This window comes from Chelonoidis abingdonii, chromosome 7 (genome assembly GCF_003597395.2).
Source record: "Chelonoidis abingdonii isolate Lonesome George chromosome 7, CheloAbing_2.0, whole genome shotgun sequence".
Classification (NCBI taxonomy): domain Eukaryota; kingdom Metazoa; phylum Chordata; order Testudines; family Testudinidae; genus Chelonoidis; species Chelonoidis abingdonii.
The window spans coordinates 72,053,136-72,080,466 of record NC_133775.1 but is presented as its reverse complement, the minus strand read 5'-3'; the positions used below and the strand labels follow the sequence as shown (position 1 = coordinate 72,080,466).

The window sequence follows — 27,331 nt, the reverse complement described above, 5'->3', positions numbered from 1 at the left end:
ATGTTAAATAGCACACTGAGCGCTGAAACCAGTTGTGGTGAAACTGTTTCTGCCTAGACCTAAAATCACTCATGGCAGGACTATATTTCTGCACAGAGCCAAAATCACTAAGAGACTACCCAGCAGGAACAGCAAGCAGGCTGGCAGTAGAGAGGTGTGATGAGTGAATAAGATGCCTCTTACCTCTCAACCAGGGAACTCTGGGTCTGCACTGACCAATGGCAGCAACAGTGAGTGGGGTGCAGAGAAGAGTCAGGCATGTGAAGGGAACTTTTGGGTTGCTGGACTTAAGACCCTGAGGGGGAAAGGGGCATTGCCAGCAGATCAAGGGAAGTGATTATTCCCCTCTGTTCAGCACTGGTGAGGCCATGTCTGGAGTACTGCGTCCACTTTTGGGCCCCCCACTGGAGAAAGGAAGTGGAAAAATTGGAGAGAGTCCAGCAGAAGGCAACAAAAATGAACAGGGGGCTGGGGCACATGACTTATGAGGCAAGGCTGAGGGAACTGGGCTTTCTCAGTTTGCAGAAGAGAATAGTGAGGGGGGATTTGATATCAGCTTCCAACTACCTGAAGGGGGGTTCCAAAGAGGATGGAGTTTGGCTGTTCTCAGTGGTGGCAGATGACTGAACAAGGAACAGTGGTCTCAAGTTGCAGCAGGGGAGGTCTAGGTTGGATATTAGGAAACAGTATTTCATTAGGAGGGTGGTGAAGCACTGGAATGGGTTGCCGAGGGAGGTGGTAGAATCTCTATCCTTAGAGGTTTTTAAGGTCAGGCTTTTCAAAGCCCTGGCTGGATGATTTAGCTGGGGTTGGTCCTACTTTGAGTAGGGGATTGGACTAAATGACCTCCTGTGGTCTCTTCCAACTCTAATCTTCTATGATTCTATGACAAGGACACTGCCCAACCTACTTGGGGTGAGTCTTTTACTCATAGTTTATGTTTATGAACTCTCTTTGTGTTTTTTCCCCCCATTAATGCCAAGTTACTTCCCTCCTTTTATTAAAAGTTTCTTTTCTACACTCAGACTTTGTGCCTGTGAGCGGAGAGGAAGTATTGCCTCTCAGAGGTGTCCAGGTGTGATATGTAAATTTCCCAGGTTATTGATGTGCCAAAGTGGGGCTGTTCTTAATGTTTCCTCTGAATACTGTGTGGGTGCCTCAATTCCTGGCCAACACTCTGTCTCCGTGGCAACTAATGGCTCGGGATCTTCTCCCCTGCAAGGGAATGTAAAGGTGTAGGAGAATAAAGAGATCAGGTGACCTCCTGGGGGAAAGAGACAAAGACCAGAAAGGAGGGGCTGGAGGGGGCTTTTCAGTTTGGAGGTGGCTGGGGACGGGAAGTGAGGGCAGACGGGGTTGTCTGCCTCGCTGGGCCCCAGAATGGACCCAGCTAAGGGGTCCCGTTCGCTGTACCTACAAGCTCTGTTTTAGACCGTGTTCCTGTCATCGAATAAACCTCTGTTTTACTGGCTGGCTAAGAGTCACGTCTGACTGCGAAGCAAAGTGGGGGTGCGTGCAGAACCCCGCCTAGGCGGACTTGCTGTGAGAAGCACATGGAGGGACATATGCTGAATGCTCCAACGAGAGACCCAGGAGGTGAAGCCATGTGAGCTTCTTGACCTGAAGACAAACTGCTCCAAGGGAGAGGAGGCTCCCGAAAGTCCGGACTAGCTTTGTGGGGAGCAGTTCCAGAACATTGCCCAGTGATTCTGTGACAATTGGATGGGGGCTCAAACCAGTTCTGTGTTGGATTGATGGAAAAGAACCCCTAGATATTGAACCCAGCCCTGGTTCCTGCTGGCTCTACCTGGCAGAAGGATTACACATGCATAGATGCTGCCCTGTAATGCCTCTGGGATGGCAGGGGGTGTGAATGGACAGGACTTTGCCCAGCTTGACTCAGAGCCCAAACCAAGTCCCTGGTGCTGACAAAGTGAGCAAACAGCTCAGCCCTTGGGCCCAGGTGCATGCACTGCATGTGCTTTGAGAGGCCATGAACAATGAGCCCTCCAGCATTACACACCCACATCTCAGAGCCAAGCACATATGACTCCCTGGCTCTGGCATGTTCCTCTAGGTGCCTGTTCCTGGGATACTCCTCATCCACAGTACTGGGGTGGGCACATATACAGCCCTCCCTAAGAATGTCTCCCTGGTCAGGTAAGAGGCTCTTGGGCCCCCTCCTGGGCTGTTCCTGGGATCAGGCCACATACACACTGGGAGCTGCACAGCTCTTGGCTACTAGCTGCACCATTCCAGTGCACCTGGGAGCAGTAGACTCCTGAGTGCCCAAGAGAGCAGCCTGGCTCAGCTTCTTGGCACCCTGCTGGGGTGCTGCATGTCACTGGTGCGCAGGGCCTTATTTCAGCCTGAGCTCCCCTCTCCCCGAGCACGAGCCCAGACCCTGCCCTGCACCCAGGGCAACACAAACACCCCCAGCTCAGGCCAATCCACCCTGCTGGCCTGGGAAGGCTCCCTGGGCATCTGGCTAAGGGGACTCTCTCCCAAAGCTGGGGGACATGGGGCTGTTCAAGGGCGAAATACACCATTCCCCTGCCCCACCTTCCCTCCGATTCACAGAGCAGAACCAGTTTCCCTCATCCCCCAGCCTGGTCACAGCCTGAAGGGGGAGGGGCAGGGGGCACTGCAGCAGGGAATACAGGGGCAGAAAGAAAATGGAAACTGCTATGCACCAGGGCTCAAGGGGGTGCCCCAGCTCCTGTTAAACAAACTGGGACTGGGACACCCCACTCCCAACCTTAGCCCTTCCCCTTTCCCCATTAACCTCACCCCATCCCTACCCCAGCCCTTCCCCCTCCTCCTTAACTTCATCCCCTAATCCCAGCCCATCCCCCAACCCAAGCCCTCCCCCCTCCTCATCAAATTCATCCCCATCCCTCACTCTTCCCCCTCTCCTTCAACCTCGGACCCTAATCCCAACCCATCCTCTAACTCTTTCCTCTCCCCCATCAACCTCATCCCCTAAATCCATCCCATCCCTTAACCAGGGCCTAATTTATAATGAAAGAGGTGCTGGAGCTCAGGCCCTGCACAAATTAAGCACCGGCTGTGAGGCCAGAGAGTGGTGGCTGCTGACTGGGCGCCCAGCTCAGGACAGAATTAAGGGTGGCATGGTATGGAGGTGTTAGAGCTATTAACTGCCAAGTCTAGATGTGCTGGGGCTCAGACCCCACACAAATTAAGCACTGCCCCTAACCCTGCCCCCCTCCCCTTCTCCTAACCCTCCCTACCACCCTAGCCTCACCCCTCTCTGTCCTGCCAGCCCATCCCGACTGGGCCCTGGTGGCACACTGCCCGCTGTGCAGCCGGGCTGAGGTCCATGCAGACTTACCTTCTCGCTGTGGAAGTACATGAGGTTTTTCCCATCAAATCTGACGAAGCGTCTCTGGAAAACGTAATTCCTGGTGGGAGGGCAGAGGAGGGGAGGCTGCTGGGGTCAGACCCTGGCAGAGCCCTGGCCCCAGAGACACCCTCAGACCAGCTAGAGCCCACTGCAGAAACAAGGGGAGGGCACCCCTGCAGGAGGTGAGAGCAGGGCTCCATGGATCAGACTCCCCTACCCAGAAGTCCTGCTGCACCATCCCAGTGACCCGACTGACCCAGAAGATCTAGGCAGGCATGACATACATGGCAAGGCTCCCAGCAGTTGCAGGCCTAGTTGCAGCTGGCAGCCTCACCCAGCATGGCAGCACCCAGTGTATTCATATGCCAAGAGGCACCAGTGCCCGCCATGGAGCAAACCAGCCTCCCGAGGGCAGACAGTGACTCCAGGAGTGGAGCCTTGGAAGAGCCAGTGTGGGTCCCAAACCCATTTCCAACCAGAGCTGCACATGGCCTTATCCAGGCACAGGGTGGGGACCTGCTCATCACTCACCAAGGCCCCCCGACAGGCACTCACAAAACCTCCCTGGTGCTGGGCACTTACCCCTGCGGGGAGAGCTTGTCCAGCCAGCCGCTGAGCATGGTGGGTGGACGCTCAGACAGCAAGGTGTAGCTGGCGTACGGGGAGATTGTCAAGTCATCCAGGACCTCATCTGGGTAGAGGTGAGATGGGAGGCTGAACTGGGAGCCCTCAGCCTGGGGAGCCTCCACCATGGCATAGTCCTTTGTGTCATTCTGGAGGATCCAGTCGATCCGCTGGGCCCGGCTCTCATGCTCCTCGGCTGTTCCCTCGCTGCTGCACTCGCTGCTGGTCCTGCGGGTGGAATACGGCTTGCTGCTTTCTGGATGAGGGGCAGCTGTGGTCCAGCAGCCCCCAAGCAGCACAGACAAGGCCTCAGACCTAGCCCTGCCCTACTCCTCCCCACAGAGCCAGTGCTCAGCCCCATCCCATGCTCCACAGGGCACCAGCTGAGATGTTTACGTTGCACCTGTGGGGTGCGGGAGTGATGATGTGATGTTGCGTGTCACTGCCACACAGAGTACCCCACAGCCCCCAGCTGGCTCCCACAAACCTTAAATGACAAGGAGCCATGTGGGACCCCAGCATGGGTGCAGAGCACTCCCTAAACATATGCTCTGGAATTGCTCACAGAAAACAGCATCCTTGGGCTGCCAGCAGGGTGTAAGCACCCTTCTTCCCCTCAAACCCTGGCACCGATCCCCCCCTTCTGCCACGCAAACCCCAGCACCAACCCACCCATGCCCCACAAACCCCAGCACCGACCCCCCACCCTCAGCTCCTCAAACTCCAGCACTCCCCACTCCGCCCCTCAAACCCCGGCACCGACCCCTCCCCTCCCACCCCACAAACCCTGGCACTGACCTTCCCTCCACTCCTCAAACTCCAACATCACCCCCCCCTTCTGTCCCTTAAACCCTGGCATCACCCCCTCCCGTCCCACAAATCCCAACTGTGTGGGAGAGGGGACTGTAGCATGGCACACAGGATAACAACTAGGGCCAGGAGATGTTGCTGCTCTGATCTTGTCTCTGTTTGTTTTTCTTTCTCTAGTTTTGGCACCCGCCCTTCCTCCGTGGGGCACCCTCCTTTCTTGGCCTGTCATTTTTAATCCTCTTACTTCAGCTCCCTCCATTTCTTCTAGAAGGCCTGTAAATCCTCTGTAATAGAACACGAAACTGCAGTCAACCCATATGTGGTACAGAAGAACATGACATGGTGTCAGGAGTAAACTAAAAACAGAAACCGAAGGAAAACAGCAACAAAGGTTGCAGATGAAAGGAGCAGCAACAAAGGTTGCAGGGTCTCATCAACATGCCCCAGAGAACTTCAGCTTTCATAAACCTTCAGATTGGACAGACCAGGACAGGAGCAATATTTTGCATGATTTCACTTTGCTCCCAATCTGCACAACGGAATTGGAGATATACAGGTATCTTCTTTAATTTATGCTATGGGAAGGCAAGCAGAATGAATCTTTCAATCCTCTGACTTTACTGAAGACAGTCACAAAGAAGAATATGAAAGGGTTCTGGCTATGTTTGATGCATACTTAAGACTGCAGAGAAAAACAACTTATGAAAGAGCATGTATTCACCAGAGAATTCAAGAACCAGGGGGAAATGTTGAATGTTTTATAAGAACTCCGAATTAATTGGCTGAAAACTGATTTTGGGAATGCAAAACATGAAAATATCAGAGAGAGGCTCGTCTTGGGTTAACAGATAAAAACCTTTCACAGCAGCTACGAGCGAAGAAAGATTTAACCCTAGCCACCGCTATACAGATAGCAAAACAGTCTGAAACGATGAAAAAGCAAAACCTAGAGAAACTTGAAAAACCTGTGTAAAGCTGAGCCAGTGAAGGATTAACAATCAGCAAGCTAGGGGACCTATAAGCAAATCCTTAAGGGCATATCAAAAGGGTCTTGCAATGGTAAACAGGGCATTCCTTGTAGATAGTTAGCAAAGCCACATTTAGTAGACTAGAATCTTTAATGTGTTTGCCTGTATTGTTAGTGAATCAAAGGGTAGATGCTAAGTGTATTTGTCTGTGTTTAGCTGTCTTTGTAGGGGAGGGATAGCTAGGGTGACCAGATAGCTAGTGTGAAAAATTGGGACAGGGGGTGGGGGATAATAGGACCCTATTTAAGAAAAAGACCCCAAAATCGGGACTGTCCCTATAAAATTGGGACATTGGGTTACCCTAGGGCAGGGATCGGCAACCTTTCAGAAGTGGTGTGCTGAGTCTTCATTTATTCACTCTAATTTAAGGTTTCGCGTGCCAGTAATACATTTTAATGTTTTTAGAAAGTCTCTTTCTTTAAGTCTATAATATATAACTAAACTATTGTTGTATGTAAAGGAAATAAGGTTTTTAAAATGTTTAAGAAGCTTCATTTAAAATTAAATTAAAATGCAGAGCCCCCCGGACCAGTGGCCAGGATCTGGGCATGGGAGTGCCACTGAAAATCAGCTCGCGTACCGCCTTTGGCACATGTGCCATAGGTTGCCTACTCCTGCCCTAGGGATAGCTCAGTGGTTTGTGCATTGGCCTGCTAAACCCAGAATTGTAAACTCAATCCTTATGGGGGCCATTTACGGATCTGGGGCAAAACTCTGCCTGGGGATTGGTCCTGCTTTAAATTGAGGGCTGGACTAGATGACCTCCTGAGGTCCCTTCCAAGCCTGATAGTCAGTGATATCTTGTTAGAAGTTTAACCATGTAACCAGATTAGCTTGTAGATGCTAATTCCTTTTCATGTCTTAATTGCCTTCTATTATGCATAAGGCTGGTTCAGTTAATCATAAGATCAAAGATGTAAGATACTGTAGGAAACTAATAATATTATTTACATTGTCTTGAACTCACTGCGCTCTAATGAAATATTATCTAATTGCCTGATGTGAATGAATGCAACTAGTTTATCTGTGTCTGCAGAGGAAATAGAAGATTAGCTTCAAAGCAATGCTCCACAGACAATCTGCACTGCCTCTTCCTCAGGGCAGGTCCTGCTGTGACAAGAGGCTTGCCAGCTTACTAGAGGGCTTTAAAGGAACACCCCCTGGCCTTATCCTCCCAGCTCTAGTCTGCTTAAACTTTGAATAGGAAAATATAAGTCATAAGATGGAGATCTTCCACATAATAATTTGGAATAACCTGGAAAATACTTGGAAAGACTTGAACAGACTCTACACCTATTGGACTATACCCCTTAAATTGATTCTGGAAAGACTTTTACAAATCAGCAGCCTCACCTCACCATCTCTGCTGTGAAACTGGCCTATGGACTTTAACCATTGTAACTCTCCTCTTTCTTTCCCCTTTCTATTCTTAAATAGAGTGTGAGTATGCGAGTGTGTGTGTGACCCCCCCTCCCACCTCTTTTGAGATTAGCTATCTGTGTAATAACTGTGCTGCTTTCTACCAAACTCTGGTGGGTCATTAGTCCTCCCAAACCTTACTAGCTGGCCCAGTTTTGGGTAACATTACTGGATATGGTCTGGCACAACTCCTGATGGGAAGACAACTCAGATTCTTTTCCAAAGTTGGAACAGCAGTTCTATCCCTGAATGGCCAGATATGAAGAGAATAGCCAAATCAGACGAAAAGGCTAAAAGAGCTTAGGAGCACTATTACAACAGATGTTGTTCACTTAGCAAACTGCCAAGTCTAGAACCTGGTGACCATGATCATGTCAAACTGGATGAAGAAAATGAATGGACAATTCCTGCTGTCGTGAAGGAAAAGAATTCAGCACCAGACCAATAGTGGAGAATTCAGCAGAAACCATTGAAATCTACAATTTGTTTCTTCAAAAAGAACAATCAACAGAGCAAACTCTATAAATGACAAATGCAGAACAAGAAGGCATCTCAAGGATTCCAAACTGAGCATAGCTAGCCGTTGCAACTAATGGACAGCCAGCTGACCAAGTTGTTACATGTTCGGGTATTGTAATTAGAAAATCAGCACAATTCAGAGACACTTAACAGACAAATCCTTACCGAACTTCAAAGACAGCATAAATATTGTAAATGGTGCAATATAGAATTTAAAGGGGGAGATGTGATGGAATGCTAAACTGTATTATACTGATCAGCCTGTAGCTGGCAGTGTGTAAAATACCATATTTAAACTAACCTCCCTCAGATCTGGGAAAGTATTACAGTATCTTATGACAAACACACATGGTGTGCACAAGTAAGCTCTGTAGCCAATCCAGATTTGGTAGAGAAGAACATGACACCCTCCATCAACCTCAAGTGAAGTGTGTGGGGTGCAGGGGGGGGGAGGGGGGGAGGGGAGATCATCTGCTAAATCTGACCATTCTATCACCCAGCTTCATGTGACATCCTGTCCCACAGCTCTCTAGAGTGTTATCAGTTAGACTGTAAGCCCTCCCGATGCCTTATTTGTCTTTAAAGGGCCTCATGCACAGTTGGTACTGCACAACTGTGGTAATCAGTTAATATACAGCACAGGAACACTGAACTAAGCGGAGGTTGTCTGGATGTAGCTGAGTCCAGCTGATTTGCTTGAGAAGTGTTGTAAATGTCTGTGGGTGCATTTGTGTGAGAAGGCAGGGTGTTTGCGTATGTGTGTCTGTGGGTCCATATGCATGCCTTTACATTGCATTGCTTTGGGTTTGTGAGAAGGTTTGAATTTTGCATTATTGTTCCTTAGCAGCATTAACTGGCTTCAATGAGTTTGTATGTCTAAATAATAAATTAAGGGAAAACCTAGGCTGAATGTCAAGAAGCTTTTTCCCAGACACACAAGCTCCATGAGGACGTGGGACTTTTATTACAAAGCACAGACGATACCACACTAGGTAACCACAAAATGTTGAGCACAGTCTTGGTGACATAAAGCAGTCTAGGAGCTGGCAGCTCTGCCCCTAAAAGTTACCCCAGTTCAGAGAAATCACTGGGGCTGCAGACTTTCACTAGTGGCTCCTGGATCACCCTCACCCCTGAACCCTCGGGCAGGAACAATGTCTTGGAGAGTCCCAATGTCCCTGCGATTCCAAGTTCCTGAGTGGCCCGCAGGGGCCATAGGCAACTGGACTTGAGTTACATCAGTCTGGAAGTGCTAACCTCATTCTGACCAAAGCCAGGTACAGGCTGGGCAGAGTACAATGTACAGTCAACCTGTGGAACTCATTGCCAAGGGATGTTGTGAAGGCCAAAACTATAATAGGGTTAAAAAATAATTAGATAAGTTCATGGAGGACAGGTCCATCAATGGCTATTAGCCAAGATGGTCAGGGACACAACCTCATTCTCTGGGTGTCCCTAAGCCAGGGGATGGATCACTAACTGATTGCCTGTTCTGTTCATTCCCTCTGGGGTACCTGGCATTGGCCACTGTCAGAAGACAGGACACTGGGCTAGATGGACAATTGGTTTAACACTCCATGGCCATTCTTATGTTCTTAGATGTCGTCCTGATTTTCCTGTATAGCTGTGCATTGACTCTCTCAAAGGAAACTTCAGCCATCTGACAGAGCCCAGCTCCCTCATCCACGGCTCTTGGGAGCCATCCTACAATCTCACTTCCAAAGGAGTGAGTCTTCCTAGTCTTTTCTGAAGCATTTAAAGCATTTCTTAGCTGCAAAAATTCTATTCCAGCAAGCACATGAGCAAGGCGCCTCCAGGGGAAATGAAAATGCTAATCTGCTAGTGAGACCCTAGTGCCCACTGATCAGCTAAACCATGCTCATGCAGCAGTAACTCCCTAGGACTCAGGGATTCTCACTGTTACACACTGTGTGCATCTCGCACTAAATGAGGGCAGCAGATCTTCAACTTAGATCCTTCCATTCCAAAGGCACAGGACCTTAATTCTTGAGCTGTAGGAGAGCCTTCATTAGTTAATGGCTTGCTACAGGGAGCTGAGGACATGCAGCATTTGATGCCATCCAGTACTAGCTAGTCCATTATCACACACATTCACCTCTACCTCGATATAACGCTGTCCTTGGGAGCCAAAAAATCTTACCGTGTTATAGGTGAAACCATGTTATATTGAACTTGCTTTGATCCACTGGAGTAAGCAGCCCTGCTCCCCCTCCCCCCCCCCCCCGGAGCACTGCTTTACCGCGTTATATTCAAATTCGTGTTATATCGGGTGGTGTTATATCGAGGTAGCGGTGTATTTGTGACCGTGTATGTAGTCATCTCCTCCATGTAAAGAACATAAGACAAGACCACTCTGATGACTGGAGGCCATGACAAATCATCTCAGCTTTGCTCTTCTTATTATTGTTTATGTCACCAAGGCTCTTTGATACCACATGTACCAAGCACATTCCTCTCTCTTTCTATTTTAAAGTATAATCACTCAGCTTCAAGGACATGGACAGAGTCAATACTAGGCACTAAGTCTCCCCATGCCACTCAGCATCAAGGAGTATTGAAATAACTCTGCTCCAAATACTGAGCCTATTCATGGTGGCTTCCCTCACAGCACTAGCACAGATAGGAGAAATTCACCCCTGTGCAGAGACCAGCACAAAGAGGACGTAAATAAAACCGAAATGGGGCACAGATGTTGGGCTGGCCTGGGGCACAAACTGGGAAGCTGGAAATGGACATTCACAAAGTTCTAGGTGTCTGGGTCCTGGGTCTCTTGCTGCAGAGATTTAGGCTAGGTCTACACTAGGGGGCAGGAGAGTGTCAAACTAAGATACACAACTTCAAGCTACACGAACAGCATAGCTGAAGTAAGCATATCTCAGGTCGATTTACCTGGCCACTCCCCCATCGACTCCGCTTCTGCCTCTCGCCACGGTGGAGTTCCAGAGTCGACGGCAGAGCGATCGTGTCTACACTAAATATACCTGCAATGACTTGGCTTCAGCTCTGTTAGCAAGGCAGGACAACGAACTGGTGTTTGCTAGACTAATCAATGGGAAAAGACATTTTCTTTTGCCATGCTAAGGGGATACCAGAAGTAATAGAAAATCAATTTAAAAATAAGTATTGGATACTGTCTCTTTAAATTCTGCTCGGATTTACCTGGTGAGGGAGGGGACTAATTTAAGCTCCTGAGACTTTCTGATGGGCCAAGGGAAAGAGGTGTGTTTCTGAATGGAAAGATGCAGTTGGCTAAGTAAATTCTACAGAAATCAGCTTTGCCTTGATCTTGTTAACAAGCGAAAGTGTGATCCTCGGACAGAAGAGCTAAAGGGAAATAAGAGCTGGTAGCAAGCAACAGTGATACCCATGAGGGGGAAAAATGAAAAAAATCTAATGTCTGTAAGAATCATTTTAATCTAATCTGGGTCCCAAAGACTGAAATGTTTTAATCATAATGGTATGGATTTTGCATGGTGTTACAGGGCAGTTACGGTTTCTGCTGAAAGAGAAACTTTCTGTTATGAAGAACAATGAGGGAAAATAAGCATTAAACTTACCAAAAAAAATAAAAATAAATAAAAAGCATTCCAGCATAGCTGATATCCAAGGTTGCAGTGAGTATTAACTACAAGATTGTTTGCAGAGTTAGTGTTATTCCTAAACTAATTAACAGATTTATGTGCTGTGACCAAGTGAGGATTTTTTATGAGTCCTGTTTGTGCCTCAGTTTCCTCTGTTACCAAATGAGTGGAAGGGGACTGTTTGCTCTCAGGGCAGGCTGGCACATACATGTGTGGGTGTCTCCGACTGTCTGAGCTTTAGTCTCCATATGAAGGGAGCAGCTGAGAAGGCAGTGGCAAATCCAATCACGAGGACATTGGTTGGCACCTAGCAACCCGATGGGAGATTTCCATGCCTCTCCTTAGGGAATATGCACAATACTCCAAGTTGGGATCAAAAGACTGGAGAGATGGGGAATAAGAGCAGGCTGCTGGAAGGAATCAGGGCTCTCAACTGGCATCTGAGAAAGGAGATCAGACAAAGGGACAGACCAAGCTTTAACCAAGGGGTTCCCTACAGCTTGGCTGGGCTCTGGGCTGACCAGAATAGACTCTGCTTTAACCTTCAGTTCTCTGTGCTACCCTATGGCCTTTCTGTGCTGTGTGTCAGTTAATGAAAAAACCCGACTGTGTCCACAGCGCTGGGTGAGTGTCGCTGCCAATGCTGGGTGAGGTGCACTGATCTCTGCAGAGAGGACTGGTTTCCACTGGGATCATCTCAGTGGGACTCTCAGAGGTCCAGTGTGAGGAGGCGGTGAAGCCACGTGGCTGACCCTGGAGGAAGAGTGAGACCCCCTGGCGGTCTGGTACACAAAGAGGTTCCTCCTAGACACTGTTGCACAGCTGGGGGTGTAGCCCCGACCCTGTGGATCTGTGACATGCCCATGCTGTGCCCAGGAAGAGAGTTATGTCATTTTGAGAAGATGAAATCTTCTGCATTTTATACATAAGAGCCTGAATCAGGACTTCAAGTGCAAATTTCAGCCCTACTCTGGGGTTGCGATTGATGCCTCTGCCTCTATATTCGGCCCCAGCCCCTTGCAGCTAGCGTCACCCTGGAACAGGCCATCTGCAAGCCAGCATGAAGCTGGGGAGGAGGGCGCTGAAGACAGCAACCCCTGGAGCATCTGGCCAGTCAGGGAACAGCTTCCCTGCAGAACATCTGTGAGCATGTGGTGATGCTAACCTCTGTGCCATGCCTCACCAAGAGCACTGATCTGCCCCCTACATGCCAGGGGCTGCTGGTCCATGGCATGGCATGGCATGACTGCCTCACCCCAGCTAAAGGTGAGAGAAGGCGCGCCTCCAGCTGCAAGGTACATACAACAAGCACCGAAGTGCCAGCCTCGCCCACCCTGGCATCCCCATCTGCTCCTTCATGGGCTTGCAGCCAGGTTCTCACCACATATGGAAGGAGCAGCTCCCTCAGTCAAACCAGACTGACCCTGGCTTTCCTTGCCCTCTATTGCCCCAGCAGCAGACACCTCTCTCCAAAGCCTGGAAACTATCATCCAACCTGCTTTTCCTGCTCCATGAGAGCAGAGAGGCTCCCAGGTTTGGGGCCAGGGGCTATGGTCAGAGGTGCTTACCTGAGCCTCTCTCTCTCCAGCTCTGGGAAGTGCTCTGGCACTGCTTCACAGCCTGGCACAGCAGGGATCCCAGTGCTCTGCAAGGAGACCCTGGTGAGAGCTCTGCTCCATGGCTCTATCTGCTCAGGCCACCCACCCCTCAACCTCAGGCCTCCTTGGACTGCCTTCCCCTGCACCAGCCAGTGCCCAGGAGCCAGGGCCTAGCACCACCTGCTCGCCTGGCTCTGCCAGGGCCTGCACTCCACCGAGCAGCCAAGGCCCGTGGTCCAGCACACACTGCTGCAAGGTGTGGCCAGAGGGAGCAGAAGCCGAGGCATGGCTTTGCTCTTATTTCATCAAGACTCAAGGCAGGAGCAGGGCCCAAACATCCCCGCCCTCCAGCCTGCACACCGGGCCCTCACCTTCTGCTCCTGGGCAGGGAGCCCACGTCCAAACATGGCCTCACAGTAGGGACTGATGGGCTCCTCGGCAGGCTCTGTGGGCACAGACACAGCAGGAAAGGCAGTGAGCTGCCAGCCAGCACTCTGCTGGAGCTGGAGGGTTGGGGGCCTAAAGGGGATGTGGTGGGTAACTCTATCCCTTAGCATAAGAGCACTGTTGTGAGAGGGAGGAGGGCCTGGTGTGGGACGCAGGGCGCGCCGTTCACCCCCAGGGACGTCCCTGACGCCAGCAGCTCCCACTGGAAGAGGTGCCCCTACTTAGCCAGGAGCACGGTCCAGCACTGAGGGGCAGTCCAGGAATGTGTCTGGGGACAAGCTCCTTGCTAGGCAGAGAACCCAGGAGTCACCCTCCAGAGGGGATAGCGGCCGCCATGGGGGCAGACATCACTGGGTGGGTTCTGGGGGCCTGGCAGCTTCCAAAGCCATAGAAAGACATAGATGCCCCAACCTCCCCTTGATCTAGCAGTGCCCTCACTCCCATCCCTGTATGGGCACCAAACCCCCACTCTAGCAATGCCCCACCCCCAACCTAATATGGGCCTCAACTCCTCCCATTGTAGCCATGCCCTCCCATGGGTCCCAATGCCCACCTGCCCCTAGCAGTGCCCCAGCCCCTGTATGAGTTCCAAACCCCTGCTCTAGCAATGCAGTTCCATTCCTGTATGGTCTCAGCCCCTCCCTACCCCATTCCCCTATTGCCCACCCCCACTCCAGCAATGCCCCACCCCGCCATCCCTGTATGGGCCTCAATCCCCTCCTACTCTACTAATGCCCCCCCCAAGGGCCCATCCCCCTGCTCTATTCACGCCCCTGCACCACCCGCATCCCTGGAAAGAAGCGACACAGGGGCTTTCATGGGGACAGGCTGTGCACGTAGAGTGCTGCAGTCCCCAGCTCTCACCTGGACAGCTGGCAAGTCTCTGTGGGATGGGGGGCAGGTCCAGGCTGGGCCATCTGGGAGAGCTAGGAGAGCAGAGGAAACATGTCAGAGCCTCAGGCAGCAGGGTCACCACCTGGCACCCTCCTGAGTGGGGCCTGCGCTCTGGGCAACCCTGCCTGGGGTGCGCTGCCCACACAGTGGGCAGCAAGCAGCATGGGGCAGAGGAAGGCCCAGTACTAGGCGGGGGGGAGGGAGCTGCCGAGCCTGGTGCAGAGTCCCAGTCAGTGTCTACAAGGAAATCTCCCAGGGTGTGGGGAGGGCTCCGACCTCACAGCCAGGCAAGGCCCTTGGAAGAAGGGCTGGCACTTGCACCCCCTGTCTTCCTTCAGCCTCTGATTGCACAGGCCAGGCTTGTCGGGGAGGGGCTACCTGCCATGGGAGCAGGGCTGCTCCCCTCCCCAGTGCCACCACTGGGGAGCCTGTGACTGGAGGGGGTGCTCCCCTTCCCAGTGCTGCCATGAGGGAACCTGTGACTGGGGGACGGGGAGCTGCTCCCCTCCCCAGTGCCACCACTGGGGAGCCTGTGACAAGGGCGAGGGTTTGAAGGCTTCTTACCCCCGGATTTCCCATCAATCCTGGAGTGCAACGAGGAGTGTCTAGAGGGCAGGGCCTCAGCCTGTCCAGACACCCCCCTCCCACCCCCAGCTTTACTTTCCTAGGTCTCCAGTAGGTTTAGGCCATTACTGCTGTCCACGTCCCAGGCCTGGCACTGACACTTCAGATTCCCTCCCCAGCCGGGTCTGCCCTGGCCACCTGGCTATTGGCTACCAGCTCTAAATCATCAGCCAGGCCTTCTAAAGCAGCAGCCTGGTGCTGCCTGCCCCACCCTGCCCAGCCCAGCACTGCCCACTCTCCATGGCACAGTGAGGCATGGGCAGGCTCCCTGCAGATGAGCCCTGGGCTTCCTCTCAGCCCCAGGCAGTGTGCCTACTGCCAGGGGTACTGTTGGCTCCCCTACCTGTCACCACTCAGCTGTGTGGGACCTGCTTCTGCCAGGTCAGTGCCAGAGCCTAGGGCAGGAACCAGCAAGCAGAATGAACCAGGGAGCGGCCCACCCCTGGCCGGATGGCATGTGCATGCTGCGTCAGGACAGTAGGCGAAGGCATCCCCCAGCTAGCTGCGATCTAGCTAGACAATAGTCATGTGGCCATGGCAGCATGGGCATCAGCATGGGTGAGCCAGCAGAGTATGCACCTAGGGTCCTGGGCGGGACTGGACCCAGGCAGCTGGCCCACTATTCCACTGCAGCTACACTGCTATTCCCAGGGAGCAAGCTCCATCTCAGTTACAGCAGGAAGCAGAGCCTGCGTTCCCAAGTAAGTGAGGAGGGGACCGGGCAGGGAGCAAGGACTGAGGGAGATGACTAGAGCCTTACCAAATTCATGATCCATTTTGGTAAAATTCACAATCATAGGATTTAAAAAATGGTTAATTTCATAATTTCAGCTATTTAAATCCGAAATATCACAGTGCTGTAATTGTAGGGCTCTTGGCCCAAAGAGGAGCTGGGGGTGGGGGGGTTGGCAAGGTTATTGTAGAGGGGCTGGTACTGCTACCCTCACTTCTGCACTATGCCTGGCAACAGCACAGCCTTCAGAGTTGTGCAGCTGGAGAGCAGTGGCTGATGGCAAGGAGCTCAGCCCTGAAGGCAGAGCCACTGCCAGCAGCAGTAGATTGTAGAATATCAGGGTTGGAAGGGACCTCAGGATGTCATCTAGTCTAACCCCCTGCTCAAGGCAGAATAAATCCCTGGACAGTTTTTTTTTTTAAACCCCAGTTCCCTAAACGGCCCCCTCAAGGGCTGAGCTCACAATCCTGGGTTTAGCAGGCCAATGCTCAAACCACTGAGCTATCCCTCCCCCCTGAAGGGCCTGGTATGGTATTGTCACCTTTACTTCTGTGCTGCTGCGTGCAGTAGTGAGCTCTCAGTCAGCAGCCACAACTCTCCAGCCAACCAGCTCTGAAGGCAGCAGTACAGAAGTAAGGGTGGCAATACCGCAACCCCCATAAAATAACCATGCGACCCCCCTGCAACTTCCTTTTGGATCAGGACCCCCAGTTTGAGAAACGCTGGTCTCCTCCATGAAAACTGTATAGTATAGGGTAAAAGCACATACAAGACCAAATTTCATGGGCTGTGATGCGTTTTTCATGGCCGTGAATTTGGTAGGGCCCTAGAGATGACCCATCCCGCCACAGCCCCTGCACTGTGACCTGGTCCCATGCCCTGAGCCTTCCCCGGCCTCCTGCGCTGTGACCTGGCCACGGGGCCCTGATCCCTCCCCAGCCTCCTGCACTGTGACCTGACCATGGGACCCTGAGCCCTCCCAAGCCCGGCCCCCTGTGCTGTGACCCAGCCACTGGGCCCTGATTCCTCCCAGCCAGGCCCCCTGCACTGTGACCTGACCGTGGGACCCTGAGCCCTCCCCAGCCTGGCTCAGCCCCCTGTGCTGAACCCAGCCAGGGCCCTGAGCCCACCACAGGAGGCTCCCTGTGCTGTGACCTGCAGGCACAGTTCCTTCTTCTTTTAAACTGTAGTAACTGTATCCTGGAACAACAGCAATGCTGCCTACTAGCCACAAGCACCTCCACGGTTCCTGAGCCAGCCCCAGAGTGACCTCAGCAAGACCCCTTCTGCCTAGAGGACCGCAAGGCCCAGCAAATCCCTTCCTCAGGGCGTAACCCATGCTCAGGGCCCAGCACTGGCCTGTGCCCCCAGCCCTGAGAGATCCTGGCCTGGCCCATCCATGCTGTGCGCCTTGCTGCAGGACTCTCCTCATTTCTGACCTCAGCACAGAGGAGTGCTGTGAAAGGGGCTTTGTTAGGGTCCATGCATGCCCTCCCCATCCCCTCCAGAGGCCTGAAATGGGGCCTGGGGCTGTCATTTAGGCCAGATGGCTGCACTGCTGGACCTCAGAGGAGACCTAAGCAATGTCTCCAGGAGATATGAGGGGCACAGCAGGGGTTTGGCCTGCCCTGCCCTGCCTGAGCTCTGCCCTTCCTCCTGCTCCCAAGCAGGAGGCAGACTGTGGTGCTAGGAGCAGGCTCACACTTACTCAGGCTTCTCTGCTGGTGTGGTCCCTTGCTGTGTGGCTGAGTCCAATGACCCTGGGGTAGGTCGGTTCCTTGCAGGCTCCTTATCCCCTGAACACCCAGCTGGTTGTGAAGGGGGCTCAAGTCCCTCATAAATGATATTGGAAACCATCTCCATCCTACCCCATGCAGAGGCTGGCTGGGAGGGGGCATTCGGGGCTGGTGAGGGCTCTCTCTGCGCACTGGCAGCAGGGCTGGTTGGAGCAGACAGTGGGAAGCTACACGGCGAGTGGCTCACCCCTAGGCTCGCGGGGCTGCAATCAGCTGGCTGGATCCCATGGCTGAGGCATGGAGAGATGCCGGGGGTGGAAGGAGAGGATTTTCCACACCCAGCCTGGAACTTCATATCATCCAAACCCACTTCAGCCAACCCAGCCCGGGGTGCTGGCGTAGGCTCCAGAACACTCTCCTTCCCCGCAGGCTGGAGTGTCTGGGGGCCCGCTGAGCCTCCCTCTCCTGAGCTGGCCTGCTGCTCCAGGGTGAACTCTGAGCGCCCAAGATCCATGGAACTTTCCCCTGGCACAAACCCCTCGTGTACAATGAAAGCAGCAGAAGGCCCCTCACAGCCAGGTTTGCGTGTTGGCACTGATGTCCGTGCCAGCGGCGTGGGCACCAGGCCCTGCTCTGGCCTTGCTGCTGGGCTAGGGCGTTGGAAGAACGTCCTGGGCTTGGGTACTGGCTTGGCAATGGGTGGAGCAGGCTCCATCTCCAGAGGTGGGTTTTGGCTGGGGCTAGTTGAGCACTGGTGGTTCCCAAGCCCATCAATGGCTGCTACTGGAGCTCCATTAGCAGTACTTGTCCCATTGTTCTCCTTGCCTGCTTGGCACACTTTGGGCACATCCAGGGGCCCTGTACATGTGGCAGGCTTGGCACAGGCATCTCCTGCCATGGGCCTGCCTTTGTCTTGCACCAACAGCTGCGTCTGCTGCACCAGATTCAGGATCCTTTTGCGGTGCCCTGTGGCAGTGATGCCGATCCGCTGCAGGTCTTCGTTGCCTAGGGAGGCTGCATCTCTGGCCACTTGGTACCCATGCTGCTTAAAGGTTTCCTGGTATCTCTCCAGATGGATGGTGGCCAGCCAAGCAGCGATGTCAGAGTCGGCGTCGCACAGGGAGAACATAGCCTGTGGACTCCCACCAGGGGACTGTCAGGCCATCATCTGAAGAAAGAGAAGAGGTTGCAGTGTCATTGAGGAGACAGGAAGAGATGGCAGTGCCGCAGAATAGCCAGCAGGCCCAGTGCTTGGGAGAGCCTGTAGGATCCATGCCCACTCCAGCGCTTTGCTAGGACTCCCCTCTGAGCTCTGACTGCTCTGCTCCCAGCTCTGTTAGATCCTGCCATGGGCAGTCAGTGGGTTCATGCACTGCCAGAGGGTGTGAGCGCTCTGAGCAAGAGCCAGAGCATCAATTGCCCAAACCCTGCCCCAAGCCTTCAAACCCTGACCCCCTTTCATCTGAGAGGTCATGACCCCAGCCTGTGAGGGTCTCACGCACACACAGGCCTCTGGATCCCGAGACAGAGCTGACTCAGTCAGACACGGATTGTCCTTGGCCAGACAAAAGCAAGCCCTGTCCATGGGCATCACTGACTCCATGCCTGCCAGCCCCTCCTCAGGCAAGTTGGGCAGAGAAGCCAGCACATAGCTCTGTCTGGGATTTGTGCTTTGTTGGCAGGGAGGATATTGGGCCATTTGCTGTGTCCAGAATCTCAGCCCATCCCTGGTGGAAGGGTGCTGGGGAACACAGATACCTGTAGTGCAGCTGGCCCTCTCCCTAGGGAGGATTCTCTGATGCTGGCCGGCTCAGGGAGGGCTCTGCTCTGCTACTGGAAGAACAGCATCAGAATCTCCAGGACTGTAAGGAGGGCATGGGAGAGGTCAGCATGACTCACAGACAAGTCCAGAGAGGCAGCATCTGGGACACAGCTCCCAGCCACATGCATTCCAGGATAGACAGGCTCCCAGCTGTGCTCCCCACACTGCCTGGGGAGATTGCCCACGCAGCTTGGAGGGGCAGCCCCTGTCCCTTCGAATAAGGCCTCTCTCAGATACCTTGGGACTCTGCAAGGCAGGGGTTGTCTCTCCCTGTGTGTCTGTGCAGCACTCAGCATGACAGGGCCTTGATCCTGCTGGAGGCTTCCGTAACTCAAACCATAATAACACCAGCTCTCCTCTGCTCCCAGCTCAGGGCTGCCAGCAGAGCTGCCTCTATCCCAAGTCCCAGGACAGAACTCAGGAGCCCTGTCTGCAGCACGATGCGGCTGCTGTGAGGTCATTTTCCCATGAATCACACTGCTCTGCACCAAGCCAGCTGTGCTGACTCCACGGCCACCAGCAGGGTTTCCAGTTCCTCCATTTCCCCCTATTGTTCAGGGCAGACTTCCTTCCTTCCTGCCGCTCACATTCTCCCACGCAGCCCCCTCCCGCCTCCCTGAAGGAGCCCTGTCGGCCCTGCACAGGGAATGTGCGGCACTGGGAACGGGTAGGTGCGCATCTGTGCACAAGTGTGTGCTGGTGTGTCTGCGAGTGTGTGATGGGTGAGGCTGTGAGAGTCTGTTGGCGTCTGAAGCAATGTGTAGCCATGCACGCGTGCCTGCGTGGCACTGTTTCAGTGTGGGCGCTGTTGTGTTTGTGCATGTGCAGATGTGGTGAGAACAGAGGATACATTAATTTTTCCAGAACCAATTAGCTAAAAAGCCTGGTATGCCAATTAACCTGGAGAGCTCGCCCCGTCACAGCAGGAAGCACAGCTGTTTATGTGTAGGACCTACACTAAATGCCATGAATGTTTTTAATGCCATTCAGTTTTGGAAAGGTGCCCAGGCTAGAGCAGGCCTCTACATCAGTGGGAACATTTGCCAGGACCCAGGCTGTGCCGGCATTCAACCATCCAGACCTTCTCTGGCAGGCCCATTTCTATAGTATGGAAAGGGAAACCTAGTCTGCTGAGATGGGGCAATAGCAAAGCAGGGTCCCAAGCCTGCCTATGGCTGTGCTTTTATCATCGCACTTTCCTACCAAAACAGGCCCTCTCTCCTTTGTCAGCACAGGAGGGCCCCAAACAACTAGGCAGAGACTGTGCAGGGCAATGGTGAACCAGCCAAGCAGCCATGGAGGCCAGGAAAGAAACATTTACCTGTAGGAAGCCCCCTCCCCACCATATCAGGTGCCAGGGAGTATTGGCTGGCAGGTTGGGGGCATTCTCAGCCCCCAGTACCGGGGGCATTGGCTGGTGGGGGGGATTCTCAGCCCCCTGTACCAGGCAGCAGGGGGCTTTGACTGGCGGGAGGGGGTTCTCAGGCCCCCTGGTGCCAGGGGGCATTGGCTGGTGGGAGGGGGTTCTCATCTCCCCGATACCAGGTGTTAGGAGGCATTGATTGGTGGGAGAGGGTTCTCAGGCCCTACCAGTACCAGGCAACAGAGGGCATTGGCTGGCAGGAGAGTGGAGGTTTCTCAGCTCCCCACAACCAGGGGGCATTGGCTGGCGTGGAGATTTCTCAGCTCCCTGGTACGAGATGCCAGGAGGCATTGACTGTTGAAGGGGAGGGGTTTTGCAGCTCCCCAGTACCAAGCCCAGGATGCATAGACTGGGGGCGGGGGCGGGATTTCTCACCCCTGGACCAGGTGCCAGGGGGCATTGGCTGGTGGGTTCTCAGATCCCTGGTACCAGGCGCCAGGGGGCATTAGCTGGCGGGTTCTCAGATCCCTGGTACCAGGCACCAGGGGGCATTGGCTGGGGGAGGAAGCTGACTGCCCCTGCCAACTGTCCAACAGAAAGAGAATCTTTCCTGCAGACCGGGAGAACAGAACCCTCCGCCCCTGGCCCGGCTGCCCGAGCCCACAGAAGCCCAGACGGGGAGCGAACCGCGCCAGTCACCGCTCCCGGCCGTTAACTCTGGAGCGGAGCAATGTCGAGTCCGAGGATGGCCGCCCCCTCCGCGCTGTCACAGCCGAGCCCCAAGGAGGAGCCGGCCCGACCCAACCCCGCCGACCCCTCCGCGCGGCCAGTCCTGCCTGGCAGAGCCGCTGCCGCGGCCGGTGCCCTGCGCCCCCTCCAGTCCCGGAGCCCCTCACCTCTCGCCCTGCAGCGCCGTCCGCTGAACCCAGCGCGGCCGCCAGTCCGGGCCGCTCCTCGGGCACGGGGCTCTGCGCCGCTCGCCGGGCTCAGAAGAACTGCGGCTGGGGCTCGACAGCAGGACTGGACCCAGCGCCCTCCCCCGGCCGTCCGGCCCCTCCCCTCGCAGGCACTTCCTCGCCATCCACCGGCCGCTGTACTCTTGTCCCCGCCCCGCACTGCCCCTGCCCCATCCCACGGCACTGCCCCCTGCCTCCGCCCTTCTCTGGTCCCCTGCCCCCCCGCCCCCCAGTTCCTCCTGGACACTACCCTTGCCCTCCCCTTGCTATTTTGTCCCTACCCCTCCCCTCTCCGGGGCAACTGCCTTGTGCCCCCCCTCCCTGTGAACCACTACCCCGATTGCCCCCCTGCATTTGCTCCTACCCCGCTCCCTCCCTGGGCATGCCCTTGTCCCCCCCCCTGACCACTACCCCGTGCCCCCCCCCGCATTGCTCCTACCCCCTTCCCCTGCACTGGGCCCTCTGCCCTGTCCCCCTCGACCACTACCCTCCCCCCTGATTGCTCCTACCCCCCCTCCTGGGCACTGCCCCCCCCCCCCCCCCCGCATTGCCCCTGACCTTCTCTCCCCGCAGCACTGCCTCCTCCCTCCCTGGCACTACCCCCTGCCTCTGTCCTTCCTCTCCCATTTACCAGTCCCTGCCCTTGCCCCTACCCTTCCCACATTGTTCCTGCCCTTCCACTCCCCTCCCCTCCTGAGCACTGCTCCTTTCCTTCCTTCCTCTGGCACTGTGCCTGTGCCTGCCCCCTCCCTCCCTGTCCCTGCGCTTCCATTCCACTCTCTTTGCTGCACCATCCCCTGCCCTTCCTCTCCCATCCACCAGCCCATCTCCATCTCTGCCCTCCTCACATTGCCCCTGCCTCCTCCTTCCCTGGGCACTGCCCCCTGCCACTGCACTTTGACACCACCCCCCTAGGCACTGCCCCTACTCTTCCCCTCCCACCCATCATCCCCTGTCATTGTTCCAGCACCTCTCTTCCACCCCCCTACCCAGGCACTGTCCCTGCCCCTGCTTTTCCTCTCATATCCACCGGCCTCTGCCCCTCCATCTGTCGCTGCCCTGTCCCCGCATTGGATCTGCCCCTGCCTCCCACTCTGTCCATGGCCTGCCCCTTTGCCCTGGCCCTTCTCTCTCCTTCTCAGCCTGTTTCTTGCCCTGTGTCTGGCAGTCGATCTCTGAAGCCTTCAGTATAAGCTGCTGTGGGGTGAGGATACCGGGCTCAGCAGGACCGTGGTCTGGTGCGTGAGGAGAGGGGAGAGTTACTGGGCCAGAAGGGCCATCGATCTGAGCTGGTGGGGCAGGGGAGTCTGAGGTCTGCTGGAGGGGGTCCCGGGAACCCCAGGCAGCAGGAGGGAGCCAGAGCAGATGTAGTGCTGGGAGGACCAGTTAAGTGGAAGTGGAACCATTGTTTACGCTGAAGCCCTAAACTCACCAGTGGGTCCCTCCCAGGCTGTAGCTTGGGAAGGCCTGGCTTTGAGTCTTGCTCTCCTGACAGGCATGACTCACTCGCCCATCTGGCCAGCCCAGGGAGCCCAGGTGGCAGCTTTCCCCACAGAAGGAGGCCACAGGGACAGCTCCGGCTCATGTTGGGGTCCTACTGAGCACAGTACTCTGGCCCCTGCCAGCTTGGTGCAGCCTGGGCTCTTGCCTCCTTGGCATGGGAGAGCTCAGACTGGGGCCAAGGCACTTGCTGCTGCTGCACAGTGTATGACACACTACCCCAAGCTGAGCCCCATGCAAACAGATGCTGGATGCTGACTGGTCATGGCTGCTCAAGGAATGAGGTCCCGTGAGCTGGCCAGGTCCCTGGGTCTTCAGCTTTGGGTATGATGGTGCTGACAGAGCAGCTCTATGCACTCTCTATCCGTGGCCCCACAAAGTCACGGGACCTCGTGGTCAACCACCTCCTCACCCTGGCTAAAATGGCCATCTATGCAACCAGGGAGAGGAGGTTGGCCAATGGAGACTCCTGTGACTGAGGCTTGTTTCAGATCCTTAGTCCGTTCACGTATCTGGGCGGAGTTCCTCTGGGTGGTGTCCATTGGCTCCCTTGATGCCTTTGAGAAGCAGTGGGCTCTGTCCGGGGTTCTCTGCTCAGTGTCCCCATCAGGCTCGCTTCTTATGACACTCTGACTGCACTTCTGTACCTGTTCTTTTATTAGTTGTCCCCCGAAATCAGTTGGGTTCTGAGGTCTTGTAGATCCTCTCCTTAGGCTGGGGGGATCCTTTAGCATTGCCCGCCCAGTTCCCAGAAACCCAATAGGTACATGCTATTGGTGGAGCTCTTGCATTGTGTGGGCTCCATGGGAAGCAGGAGATGAGCTAGCTAGTGCCGCCTCTGCCCCTCATGGCGGAGGAGGGGTTGCAGCTGGAGCATAGCTGGGCCTGATTTCTCCTTCACCCCTAGGGCACAGGAGTCCCCTAGCACTCCTAGCCCAGCTCCAGAGCTGCTTTCACACAGTCCAGCCAGCTCTGCTCAAATGCAGCCCCTTGCAAGAGCCCTGTGCAGCCTGGGGATTGCACCACTGCCGCACTGTTACCCAATCCCAGCCACAGGGTGAGGTGAGTGCTGAGGGGAGAGGCTATCTGTTGGTGGGGGGATGGAGGCTGAGTTTCCGACCAGTCTCACAATATCCGTCAGCCCCTCCTAAGGCTGCTAGCAAGGTGGAGAAGTACTCTACGTCCAGTCGGGATTGCTCAAGTGCCCAGCTCCCCACACTGCAGCCCTAGGTTTCCCTGGCACAGGCCCAGCAAGCAGGGAGTGGGGTTTGCAGCTACGGGTGAGAAGCTGAAGGAGGCCTGCCATGTGGAAGTCTGAATTGTGCCACTGGGGCAGAGGTTCAACTTCTCCTTATCACTGGTTTGTTTCCACTTTGGATGCAGCAGAAGCAGAACTCTCTGTAAGGGCTCGGAGCTCAGTCTAATCAGATCCCCTGCCCCTCCCTTTCTCCATCTCCCTCACTGGCCTGCCCACTCTGGCGTAGCCTGAGCCCCCTGGAGCTGCAGTCCTGCACAGGCCAGCATTGCCAGGGAGGGATCGCAGCAGGCCACCTGCAGCATCTGGAAAGCCTGAGCTGGGTGACCACCAATCGTACCATCAGATAAGGCTAGCAGCTAACACTCTGTCTCTATCGTCGGCTGCATCCGTTCCACTGCTGGCTGAATAGAAACTGCTCAGCCGGCTGGTGGAAAGTTTGGCTTTGCAGAGGCAGGAGCCGCCCTTCTCAGCAGGACAGACATGCTGAGGGGCTGAACAGGGATTGGGGTGATCCCAGACTAGGGTGACCAGATGTCCTGATTTTATAGGGACAGTCCTGATATTTGGGTCTTTTTCTTATATAGGCTCCTATTACCCCCCAGCCCCTATCCTGATTTTTCACACTTCCTGTCTGGTCTTCACAGAATGTTTGCTAGTGCTGAGTCCTGAGATTCACCAGTGCTTTATTGTTACGCTCCCAGATCCCCCCCAGCCACCCGTCCCCACGGTATGGTGGGCGACCAGGTGTGCCCTGGGCACGAGGTGGGGGAGCGGCACGGCGGGGGATGGGAGAGCAGATGGGGCCTTCAGACAGAATGGGGGTGCAGATGGGGTTTGCTCTGCAGTTCTGGAGCCCAGGGAAGGGATCTGTGTGAGTGAGAACCTGTCACTCAAAGCTATTTCTGACAGTGCTGTGACTGGGGCCCTTCCTCTGTTGTTTCCTGTTGATGTACTTGAGGGCGTACTGGATTAGGCCTGCTGCCTACAGCCTGGTTGTCTGCCTGCGGGAGCTGGTGGGACATTTTTGATGAAATGTCTTTTCACAGAAATCTTCTGTTTTGCTGAAGCTGAGACATTTCCTGGAGATGTATGGATTTTGGCCAAGTTGACAGGAAGGTCTCTGAGGTCAAGTGGGGAGTCAGTTCCAGAGAGAGAAGAAAACGACCTTTTTGATCCAAAAACATATGTTTTTACACAGTACCATTTTGTGATAACACACGGAAGGGTTTAGTTTTGCTCCAACGTGAAATCTCCAAAGCTTCACAAAATGGAGCTGTCATCCTCTGAGCAGCTCTTCTTATCTTCTGTCTATCCCCATACATTCTATGGGTGCGTCCTGGTTGGAGGATAGAGGCTGGCAATAGTGCATGTAGTTGGGAGCAGAGGGGGTATTAGTCACCTGGTCTCTGCAAGGGGCCTGCAGAAAGTGCTGGTAAGGAACCAAAGCTGAACACTGGGGACCAGTAGCAGGTCGGAGAAGCCTGCCCTGGCTGCAGTGCCCTTCGTGCTCTTATTCTCAGTGTGCTGTGTGACCTGCCAGTTGGGCTAGCCACTGTTAACACCATACAGGCATGCTGGCTGCTGCGTGGCTGCAATGCCCATTGCGCTGTGTCAGTTTTAGGAAGTAATGAGCTAGCTCCTCTTATTGGGGGTATCTAGTGCCTGGACTGAGGACCCAGCCCTGTGTGCACTCATAGACCTGGGTGTGTTTGTGCATAGCTCAGCCACTTTGCAGAGCTGCCAGCTGTGCACAGGCTGAGGACCAATAGCCAAGGTTTCAGAGTCAAGCCCTCTGACCTCAGGAAACCTGAGTCTCAGTTTAAGCCCAAGTTCCCCTCACAGCCTGATATCGGGGGCTGGCTCCTCCCTCATGTCTCAGTCTCTAGCCCAGCCCAGGCTAGGAAGTGATTGAGATGGGCAGATAAATGAACAGGCAGAGCATGAATGTCACAGAAGGAAGAAATTGGGGGTGAGGCGGAAGAGCAGGGGGCTGGATCCCTCCAGAGATGCAAGAGCAGTTTAGGGATGAGACCCACAAAAGGCCTTCTACGAATCCCTGTTCTTCAAGACAAGGGAGGCTGTCCAGAGCTTTCTCCTGCTGCCGCAGTGACCTCCTGACATTCCCCTGTGGGACTGCCCTCCAAGTGGCCCCTTTCTGTGCAGTGTGGCTGGGAAGGGAAGGGTGTCACCTTTGGTTGAGAGGAGCAGATAATGTAGCAGAGCATGACTGTCATGGAAGCAGTGTGTGGGGGGGAGGGAGAGGGTTCTGGATCCCTTCAGGGATGCCTGGGGCCCACTTGATTGGAGAAGAGTGGTTTAGGGAGCCCAGGGCCCGTAGGGACTGACTCCCTCTCTGACCCCAGAGGGAGAGGGCTTCCCTCACACTTGCTAGTCACAGATTGACCTTTCCCCTTGGAATGGCCTTGGGACAGCTAGTCGCCTGTGAGAGTCAAGCGACTTCCTGGGGCTGCCCCTCCAGAAGGTGCTGGCTGCTTTGGGGGCAGACAATCCCAGTGCTCTGCAGGCAGCGCTGTCAGGTAGGCGGTGGCTTTAGAGTCTCCACCAGTAGCTGGGCCCTGCCTGTGGAAGCAGCGTACTCTCCCCAGGCACAGCTGCACCCAGCAGAGGCATCCAGGCTGCAGGCCCTGGGAGCTGCCAGCAGGCATCTTCCATGAAGCCACCTAGCTCTGGGACATGCTTGTGCCCTTGCTCAGCTAGAGCCCAGGTATGCTCAGCCAGGCTCATCTCCCTGCGAGGCGTGCAGAAGAGGGTGGGATGAGGCTACTTCTAGGGCAAGGCCTGGATCTAGTGGGGACTGTGGGGCACTGGCTATTGAGGAGAGGGTAAGGGGGGCACTGGCTATCAGGGAGAGGGGTAATGGGGGTGTTGGCGAAACTGTAAGTTCTGTAAGGGGCGCTGGAGCCTGGACATAGCTGTCTAGTTCCAGTGTAAATGCAGACAGTAATGGGGTACTGTGGCTCCAGCATGTCTGCAGGCCAACAGGACAGGCAGAGTGCTGCAGACAGGGCCGTCC

General features: G+C 54.6%; 1 protein-coding gene across 1 annotated transcript in view; it reads right to left on the bottom strand.

Annotated features, from left to right (window-relative positions):
• The window catches only part of ARAP3 (ArfGAP with RhoGAP domain, ankyrin repeat and PH domain 3), a 59,301-nt gene extending 37,734 nt beyond the window's left edge, over positions 1 to 21,567 (bottom strand). The window contains exons 1-7 of the mRNA XM_075068304.1: positions 21,480 to 21,567; positions 17,371 to 18,566; positions 14,276 to 14,337; positions 13,336 to 13,409; positions 12,935 to 13,011; positions 3,947 to 4,216; positions 3,353 to 3,422 (exon numbers count right to left, since the gene is read on the bottom strand). Of these exons, the coding sequence (XP_074924405.1) occupies positions 3,353 to 3,422; positions 3,947 to 4,216; positions 12,935 to 13,011; positions 13,336 to 13,409; positions 14,276 to 14,337; positions 17,371 to 18,527 (1,710 nt within the window). The 5' untranslated portion in view covers positions 18,528 to 18,566; positions 21,480 to 21,567. The remainder of the gene's footprint in view (positions 1 to 3,352; positions 3,423 to 3,946; positions 4,217 to 12,934; positions 13,012 to 13,335; positions 13,410 to 14,275; positions 14,338 to 17,370; positions 18,567 to 21,479) is intronic.
• Between the last annotated feature and the right edge of the window lie 5,764 nt (positions 21,568 to 27,331).